General features: G+C 40.8%; 1 protein-coding gene across 2 annotated transcripts in view; it reads right to left on the bottom strand.

Moving 5' to 3' along the window:
- Positions 1 to 2,851: 2,851 nt before the first annotated feature.
- GPC6 (glypican 6) overlaps positions 2,852 to 10,357 on the bottom strand; it is a 1,119,186-nt gene continuing 1,111,680 nt past the window's right edge. For both annotated transcript variants that reach the window (XM_043581540.1, XM_043581530.1), the window contains one exon: positions 2,852 to 7,278. In XM_043581540.1, coding sequence (XP_043437475.1) covers positions 7,076 to 7,278 — 203 coding nt within the window. In that variant the 3' untranslated portion in view covers positions 2,852 to 7,075. The remainder of the gene's footprint in view (positions 7,279 to 10,357) is intronic.

Here is a 10,357-nt window from a genome sequence, read left to right as displayed (position 1 = left end):
TTTAGGGTTCACTTGACCGCCTACACAGATAAATAAATGGTAGACAAGGCTAATGTATGGGAGGAGGCCCTGAGAACTGGGCTAAGCACTGTGGATGGTTTGCTGTCTGTGAATATGATGTGTAAGCCAGACTGACAGAGAGAAAGCAGATTTGATACACGCATTCCTGCCCTCGGCATCACACTTTGGTTCACGTGGCCTTAAGTTCACAAGAACTCCGAATCAGTAGTTTATTTAACTTGGATTTTAATTTTGAAAAAATAGAAAACAGAATGCAACTCAGTGGCACCGCATCTCAGCGCAAAATTTTAATATATGCCCTCCGAGCAAGTCAACATCTATGGATTCCTGTTTACACACTTGTTGCCAATTCTCAGAATACCCTTGGATAATTTTCTTGCACTTACAATAAAAAACCCAAATTGTCCTTACATACTGCTATTTTCCTCCCTAGTTATTACAGATCTTGGTTCATATGGCCTCACCTTTGTGACTAGGCAAGTTAATTAAGCTCACTGTGCTTCATTTTAGTATAAAATGGGCATTATTATTCCTACTTCATAGAGATCCTAGAAAGATCAAGTACATAAAGATCTTAGCGTAGTTCCTTGCTAAAATGTGCCTTGAAATACTCGTGAGTGCCACCAGCAGGCCTGCTCTTGCAGGGATGGATCCTTGTAGGGTTTTGGCTCTACCAGGTGGTAAAGGGCCGTGACTTTGGCCATTCAGCTTAATATGGCTGCTATTTAGCTTTTCAACCATTTCCCACCACCCGACAGCTCACTTCCTAGTCCCCAGCCACGCGGAAGTACCCAAAGATCATTCCTGGCAGAGATGTTTGCCTTTGATAGTTCTCTGCCTGGAACTCTCTGTACCCAGGTCTGCACATGGCTGTCTGCCTCCTGTCATGAGATCGCAGCTTGAGTATCACCTGGGGACCCTCTCCTGGACCGCTGGGCTGCAGGAGAGTCTCCTCCTAGTCACTGTCCCGTTTCCCATTCTAATTCACTTCCTGATGCCATCTTGTTTGCTTTCACTTACGTGTTGTCTGTCCCTCCCCCACTAGGATGTAAGTTGTGTGGGAGCAGAAGTCTTGGTGGCTTGCTCTGGCACCCAGAACCGTGTCTGGCACACAATGGATTGCTCATTACGTATCTTTTGAAAGAACGGATGACTACGACTTTCTAAGTCATTTTTCCCCTTTTTTTAAAAAAAACCCCACGGGTGCTTTTTCCTATTGAAAAGCAGATGGCTTCATCCAAGGTAAATATTCTAACGCTTGCCTTGAATCAGTCTGTCTGTCTTCCTGCTTCTGTCTGAACATGAGCGCTCATGGGGTACATTTCCATTTTCTTGCTCTACTTTATGTTTCGAGGTAGGCAAGTGGACGAACTCCTTAAGCAAGCTGTAAAGGCAGGCGTCTAATCCCTCCTGGCTTCACCGTGTGCCGCATTGATGAGCCAACAAAATACATTCGGCTCTCTGTTTACGTAAAGTAAATGTGTCTACGGAATGGAAATGCATCTGTACTAAATGAAGGTTGAATGTCTGTTTGAATAGACAAACACGTGGGTGCATCTTGGTGGCTCTCGAGCTGGAAACAACCCTCCATGTCTTATTGTTAATATGTTACAAATTGGTGTTTTAAAAATCAATGCCATCTTTCATGTTGGTGAGTATATTTTGACTATACCTCAGTCTATTTATCCAAAGAGCAAATTAAAATAAATATTGTTGGGGCACCTGGGTGGCTCAGTCATTTTAAGCATCCGACTTCAGCTCAGGTCATGATCTCAGTCTGTGGGTTCGACAGTCCGTGGGTTCGAGCCCCCGCGTCCAGCTCTGTGCTGACAGCTCAGAGCCTGGAGCCTGCTTCAGATTCTCTGTCTCCCTCTCTCTGACCCTCCTCCATTCATGCTCTGTCTCTCTCTGTCTCAAAAATAAATAAGAATTAAAAAATAAAATAAAATAAAATAAAATATTGTTACCTGATAAAAGTTTCTGTGGTTTTATTATTTTTTCCCCAAAACCATTAGATGTTTTTCCTTTCCATGAAATTGGATTCAATTTATTTTCAAATACAATTTGTTACATTCTGATTTTGTAGGTGGAATTATCCTAAAATTCCTTAATTCTCTGTAGAAATCACTTTTCTCTTTAGAAACCAAAATAGCAATAATGTGAGCTAAATTATAATATTGCTAACAGTTAAACATTGTAGTGTTGATAACTTTATTTATATGGTTTCCTTTATTTAAAAGAGCATTCTTGAAAGAAGTGAGGTATTCGTAGTAAATCGTATTTAACTGTAGTAAAGAATGAATACTTTCCAACTGGTGTTTTTGACAACCGTGATCAGTACCTAGAGCAGGTTTAGCACAGAGTAGGAGTTTAATAAATATTTGTTAAGTGAATCTTTAGCATGTTACACAATATTTAGCATTCCTGATAGCACGGAAACTTGTAGAAATGTAAAAATCAATGCAACTTGCTGAATTTGGAAATGGTTAGTCTTTTCACATATCATCTTACTTTTCTCACCTCAGTGATAACGTATTGACATCAGTTCTCAAGCCACTGAATTTTATCTTAGAGAAGAAACCAATACAAAAGAAGAGAGATATAGCATCTTCCATACACATTTGGAAAGCTCTTCAAAGTTCTCAAGTTCTAAAAGTTCATGATTTCAAATGCCAAGCATACTGAGGTGAGTGGTGCTGATTTCGTCGATGGTTCCTTTTCTTTCTTTTAGTATTGCAGTTTCTAAAAAGGTCTCAGGCAAAAAGAAATTCAAAAACTCTGAAATTTAGACTGTGACAATAATTAAGAAAATGCAGAAAGGGCACCGGTAGATTTTTAAAAACTATTTTAATACAAGATTAATAGCAATTTTCTATCCAAATCAGAAATGAAAAATCTTAACCCAAGTAATATTCATTTGACAGTCACATAAAATTTTAGGTTTGATTGGTGCACACATTTGTCCTGCATATATATTATGCATATGCACACAGAGACCTCACTGTTACGCACCCTCAGGTGTCTTCTCATGAAAGTACCTCATTACAAGACGATGTCAAAGATTCCAGAAACTATTCAACTCTGAATGAGGTTCAAATGGCCCCAGGCTAGGCTGAGTCCTGTGCCGTAGCAAACCGTGATGTAGCAAGGCTCCAGAATGCATACAAATCAATACTCTACTTGTATAACTTGGCCTGAAACTAAACACTGGCTAATGCCTCCGCCAAGGAGAAACACGTTGCAAATGTATAGGTTATGGTCTCCTTTACTCTTCTCTTGGCAAAGCTAAACTGCACCCCACCCCCACCCACTTTTAAGTTGAAAGTCAGGTCTATTCGTGACTGTAGGTAATTAAAAATGAGTTTGTATTTCTGCAAGTTTTGGGTGAGTCAAAACTTACATTTGCTAACACTTCCACCTTTAATCAAACCACCTGAAAATTAGCCTTGCAAAGAGAAGCAATAAAAGAATCACAACTCAGGAATTTGCTAAGTTTTTATTCCTCCTTGGGGACTTTAGTTGGTGTTCAGTGTGTAGCCAAAACATGTATGTAATGGCTAAAGAATAAAGTAGGCTAACGTCTGCAGCAGGGAATATAAATTAAATATCAGGGCTCTGTGTCCAACAATATTTTCAATGTGTTTGATTTATAGAAGGTTGCTTTTATAATGACTACTTAATAGTGTTTTTCAGTGTAGACGAAAATACTACTTTAATATTGCCCCTTACAAGTAAAGTGGGTAATACCAGCTACTTATCCGGGTAAACCACCATAAGGGAATCCGATTGCCAGTGCTGACGTCGTTCTATGATGGCTCTAATCAAAGTACTGACATGATCTCCACGTAAGTGACAGAAGGCTGTCACGGCTGTCCTTCAATACAGAACCCTAGGCAGAGCTCTACTTGGTGAATTTGCAATTCATTCTTCTCTGCTAAAGACTTTAGCCTCTGTTTAGCTTTTGTTATAACATATACAAAGTATAATATACACCAATTACAGACGTGTATTTCTGTTAGAAAAATACATATTATAACTAAAGAACATGTAAATAGAGGCACTTCAATAAGCTAAGTGTTCGCGGTTATGAGCATCACCCAACAATTTCTAGTGTCTGATTTCAGTGAGCCCATCCCTCCCTACTCATAACAGAGGTTGTGATGTGATTACAGAATTTAGGAGACATCAAAGTAAATGAGGGCAGATCGGGAGAAATCATGGAGCATTATTTCATCCCCTATCACTATAGTGAGATGAGAGAAATTATTTTGGTGGAGGAGGTGGGGAGGGCGAGGAGGAATGTCAAAATACTTACTGAAATGGGATAACCGGATTAAACCAGTTCCCTTAGGACAGAAAAAGCCTCATGTTAAATTAGTCTGAAAAAATCATACAACATAGTCGGATGATGATAAAAACTAGGAAGTACAATTTGAAGAATATCTCGACCACATCCATGCAAGTGACTGATGTTGTGGCATCATTAACTGATAGTCATTTCAGCTCTCTGCCTGGCTCTTATGGATCACTATATCTCACCAATATGGATACTATCGATATGAAGGTGTTGAAACAATTGGAGCAGGCGTTTATATATTATCTGTGTGTTTCATGTGTACGGAACATGGGTTCACACTCATTACTATAATGTGTATTCATACACATGCACAAAACCTTTCAGGGGTGAAAGCACAAAGCAAACAAGGCATTCTGATCTATTTTGTAGAAGACGATGCAGAAATATTTAAAAAAGGAAAGACCTGGAGTTTAAAGCCATAAAAACAAGTTATTACTCATATATTCTGGAAAATCAAGATTGATTTAATTTGTATTGCACCTTAATTATTGGAGAAAGACAATACTGATTTCTGAACATACGATGGAATGAGCAACTTGAATGATCGGTCCTTCATAGAGATGTTTTCTGTGTAATTGGTGATAGGAAGCTGAAGTTTGGCAGTGAAATGGATGGTTTTCTAGACGTGCGCAATGCTGAATTAGATTAGGTGTTAATTTCATAAAGATTTAAATGAAAAGATGCCACAAAGTCTCTCAGAATCCTACTTTTCATATTTCATTAGGCATAAAATAGCAATAGATGCTTCTAAATACTTTTCAGTTTTGCAAAAGTGCTCAAATATACTTAATACTATTGTGCCGCATGTGTTCTACTTAAATGTGATGACTAAATCAATAACTAATTATAATTTTGATGAGAGCGAAGATCGAAAGATACCATTTACGTGCCGTTTCTGTCAATGGGTTAAATAAAATGTGACTGGCAGACGATGGTGTCTTGAAGCATTACTTTTCCCAACCCCAGATCATCATAAAAACCAAGAAACACGTGGATAGCCAACCGTATTAACAAAGCCCCAGTTTGGTTTATTTCGCTTCTCTCTAACATGGGGAGCATAGGGCCTGGCTTTGGTACACTTGGTGGGTCAGTTAGGCTTGTGGCTCTACAGTGGCCTCTTGAGTTAGGTCGTATGTCCAAGTGCCAAGCGGAATCCTAGGCTGAAGGCGTACATGAAAGCGATGGTTTTGTGTGTATACCACATTCCTTATGGATACGGTTCCCATCACCAGAACAGTCCTGCACACCCATGGCTCTCCCCATGAGCTCGGTACCGTCTGCAGCACCCAGGACAAAGCACGCTCATGCAAAAAGGATGTGCCCTGGCAAACTTTTAATAAACGGACAGTTAGAGACGTAAAAAGTTCTCTTTCTTGATTCTTGGTGCTCACAGACCGCTGAGGAATCCCTTCTCTGAGCAGCACAGAACAAGAAGAGCTGGTTGACAAAACATTTTCGTTACAAAGGTGTGTCAACCCTGAGCTTGGAATTAAGAAGTTAAAATCTGTGATTTATATATAGAGAGATATAAAAATAGATGATCATACTAAGACTAAAAAAGTGAAAGAAATCTCCATGTCAATACTATATATATTTTTTTTGTCTTGACTTTTTTTGTTGTTGTGAGTTATTTTGTAAGAGAATGCCCTTGTGATGCAGAAACCAATTGCCACAAAGCAAATAGTTAAAAAACGAAAACTCACTCACAATTGGATCTAATTGCTTGGAAGTTCATGAAAAGAACTCTTATTTTGGGAGCGTAATGAGCCCAGGGGCAGAAACATCGAATTAATGTCAAACCTGTGGCTAAAGCAAAGCTCTTGTTTCATTGAAGATTATTTTCAATTGAGACCCTTGGGGAGGATGAATTGGTGGGAGCCTCCACTAGTCACTGGAGATGAAGAGAAAAATCTGTGCCAATTGGATACAGTGGACAGACATCAAGAGAATTAAGGAAAATGGTGCCATCACTGAAATTGAAATCGGGCAAGGTGGGAGAGAGGTGCTGGGTCGTGGCAATTTTGCTCTCGTATTAAAGATGGAATTCTAAATTTAGTATCAGTACCCCCAAATCAGTTTGGTATTCTGTGGACAGAGTGCAAGACGGTACCTCCAAGACAACACTGTATTTTCACCACATTAAAAAAAATTCAAACTTTCTCTCCCAAAGCATTTCGCAAACCTGATTTATCACAGAAAAGCTTACACTGGGAGTCGGCTGGCAATGCCGACCTCACAATGGTAACGCTCTTTTATTTTTCTCTCTTGTTTGCTCCTTTGTTGAAAATGCAGTTGTCTTGGGGTTTGGCCTGATTTTACGAGGAAAATTATTTTCTTCCTGACTTTTTTTTTTTTTTTAAACGGGAAAAAAAAAAAACTCACAACGTGAGATTCCTTTACTTCTGCAGCATAAAAGCAAATGAAGGTAAGAAAATCTCCTGGTACGAAAGATTTGAGTAAGAATTCTCTAGAATAAACAAGGTCCCCACAGATAGCTGAAGGAAAGAGGAAGCAGTCCAGTCTGGCACCCGGTACTCTTTGGGCAAACAGAAAGGGAGGCAGAGTGCAGTCCTGCTCTCTTCTCATCGAAAACGGTTAAGTTGTGTGGCATGGTCCATTGTCCAAGAGTGTAAGAAAAGAAGGGAGTTGGCCGTTCAAATAGCTAAAATGCAGTTTCATTTGACCAAAAACCCAGGATTATCTGCACAGTCTTTGCAGTGCCAGGACCATGCAGACGAGAGACCCTGAGAGCAGGGAGTGGCCGAGCTGGGCTGCGGAAGAGTCTACTTCTCTCCGGTCGGGGTCCACGGCGGGGGCCTCGGTGGTGACAAACTCAAATTCCGTGGGACACACGTCGTCCATGCACCCGCTGCCACTCCCAGAGCCACTGGATTCATCGCCTGGCGTGGGCAGATTGAAAAAGACAGTTAGACCACAGCTTGGAAGGCGTAGGGGCACACACTAGATGTGGGCCAGGTTGTGGAAGGGCCTCCCTGCCCCCAACTGCCGCAAGGGGTTTGTTTGTAGCGAGCAGGTTTGTGGTGGGCGGGGAGACTGTATGGAAATAGATGTCTGAGACACAGGGTTGACTGATATCCAGTTACCCAACTTAAGAAACGTGTGAAACCTGAACCGGACAAGAGGCCATGCCTACCCATGTTGGCTTTCGAAAGGTACTTCTTCTGGCCGATGCTGGTATGTCAACCCAACTTCTCTGGGTCAGGGTTGAGGTCTATGGCTAGCTGCTTGTACGTGCGGGGCCCATAACCCAAGGATGGTTTTTATATTTCCCAGTGTTTGAAAATGAAGGATGATACTTTGGGACACATAAATAGGGTGTGTGTGAACGCTAAATCTCAGTGTCCATGTATGAGGTTATGTTGGAACATAGCCGCCCCCATTCGCTTATGCGTTCATTGTCTAATTCTACATTCATGTATGGCCCTCAAAGTTGAACGTATTTCACAACTGGCTCTTTCCAGAAAAGGTTTGCCATTCCCTGCTGGGAACTAACACCCAAGTGCCCACTGAGTATGTCATCTTAGCGTGACATCTTCCCCACTTGCCCAACATGCCTTCTGGGCCTGCTGTATTCCCGCTTCTCACGGGTTGGTTCCTTCTTGTTTCACAACCCTGTGTCTCTGAACTGGGTCCCAGTTCAGTCTCCATTCATCACTAGCTGTGTGAAAGTACTTATCACCATGTGCAATTGTATCACTAACTTGCTTGTTTTCTTGTGCCTTCCATGAGAATGTACACTCGTTGAGGGTAGAGACTGTGTGTGGTGTATACGGTTCACTTCTGGATCCCCGTTGCCTTTAATGGTCCCTAGAAGGCAGCAGATGCCCAAGAAATACTTGTCGAATAATTAAAGGTGCCTTGGGAAGTATCTTCAGCTTCTGTGTTTCTTCAGCTCAACAGAGACAGACAGTAACATTTGCCTCTCAGAGTTTGTGTGAAGGCACCCTGATAAAATGTGGGATGGCACCAAACCCAGTGCTTGCAAAGATGCCTGACAGAAAAAAAGTATGGTTCCTACAGCAAGAAGGACCTAGGTGTTAACCTGCCATTTTTTTACTGAAGTGAAGTAGGGCAAGCCAATTAGCTTCACTGAGACTCTCCTTTCTCACCTGTAAAAAGGAGAATATTCATTCATTATCTATTTCACAGACTCATTAGGGGGTATACGTGAGATAGTGTTCCTGGAAGGACTCGGGAAACCGTAAACCTGGTCATGACATTTACTCTTTCCCCAACTTGCTCAAAGATTCAGTCAATAGAGCTAAATTCCTCCCCGTTGGCCTGAAACAAGGGTGGGCGGGTTGAGCTGCTCCTGAAATGCTGGCACCATCATGACTGTTAGATTCTACATTAAGTAAAATCAGAGTAATGCAGGGACCCTTCTGATGTCCCCCTGAATAAACATGGCACAACTCACCACAAGGTTTTTTGTTTTTTTTTAATGGGACATCTAAATACCAGGTAAGATCACTTGATTACACTATACCAGGTTCTCAATATTTTCTAGGATTTATCTTTTGGCCTTTATGAGGGGGAAAATGCCCATTAATTAAATTCAGAGATATCAGAATTGCTAAGGGAATTGCTCTTAACACTGGTATTATGAACAAGAAGTAGTATAACCTTTACAAAGATATTATTAAAGTGATTTAGAATATTAAAAACGTGGTAAGCAAATAATGACAGGAGATTCCAGCTGAGAGAAATAATGGCCCCATCTCTTTCTGAAAAGGAATCAGAAACGCAGGAATTTAAGGGGCGATTTTTTAAAATGTCAAAAGCAGGAAGGGTGATGGCTATAAGATGTGATAATGGCTTATATGACAGACGCTATCCTAAAATAGGGGGCTAAGTATGGGGCTTGGGTTAGAGCTAAATGATGCTCTGAACTGTTGCTAATTTTTAGTTTCTTTCAAGGGAAAGTGGGGCACAATCTCTTCTCAGGCACACTGCCTAAGCTTTGCAGATTGACATGGGCATAACCTCTTTAGGTCAGAGAGGAGAGAGAAGCAAGGGCAGCCTCAAATAATTCTTACGTTCTCTTGAATTATTTATTCCTATAGTCATTCTCCAGACAATAAAGCATTTCATGAGATAGAGAAGACGACAGATGCATTCAGAGGAGCGAAGCTAAGGAAGGAGCAAGGGAGAAGCAGCAAAGGCTCAAAACCTTGTGGAAGGTTCTCTTCTGAAGAAGAAGAGGTTTAGAGAAATAATAGGAGGACTCTCAGGGGGTTTACAGCAAGAAAGTCTCATGGGTTGGCCATTAGCCTGCATTTAGGAAATTAATTTTTGGGTTACTTAAAATGGAATAAAGCACTACAAATTTTCTGCAGGGGACAACTCAGTAGGATGATGGCTAACACTTAGATGACTTCGTATCTTCCATCTGTAACTTGTTTCTTTCTATCTCATTAATTCAAGCACACAAGCATCATCTTTTGCTTCGGTGACCAAATTACAGAGTCACTGGTGACTCCACAGCTTATGTCCCAGAAATCTTTTCCTAAGAACTCTCTGTAAGGACACATATCTTTAAAAAAAAAAGCCCAAACAATAAAACACCCCCCCCCCAATTTTTATAGTTATGCTTCTTAAAATCACTTACACAAACTCCAAATTTCACTTCATGTTCACTTATTAGTCTTTCCAATCACTTCTGACATTTTGTGATAGCTAATAAACTAGTCATGTGTAATACTGCACTAACGTTTCATTATTTCTCTCAATATTCCAGATACAAATGTCCATGGTTCATGTATGGGAGTGACCAGACAGAGAGAGAGCTAATGCAGTTGAATCCACGGCACATGAGATTATCTCAGTTCCTTTACAGATGGCTGCAAATGAACTTCCTGATGACCCGACCTGACACTCAAGATATAATTTTAAGACCCCAGTCAGTCAGTGGTGAAACAGGGATTCCAGCCTAGCCTCGTCTGAGCAATCTTCAGGACA

The sequence above is a fragment of the Prionailurus bengalensis genome, chromosome A1 (genome assembly GCF_016509475.1).
Source record: "Prionailurus bengalensis isolate Pbe53 chromosome A1, Fcat_Pben_1.1_paternal_pri, whole genome shotgun sequence".
In the NCBI taxonomy this organism is placed as follows: Eukaryota; Metazoa; Chordata; class Mammalia; order Carnivora; family Felidae; genus Prionailurus; species Prionailurus bengalensis.
Note: the sequence above shows the minus strand (reverse complement) of the source record. Positions and strands in the feature narration are given on the sequence as shown.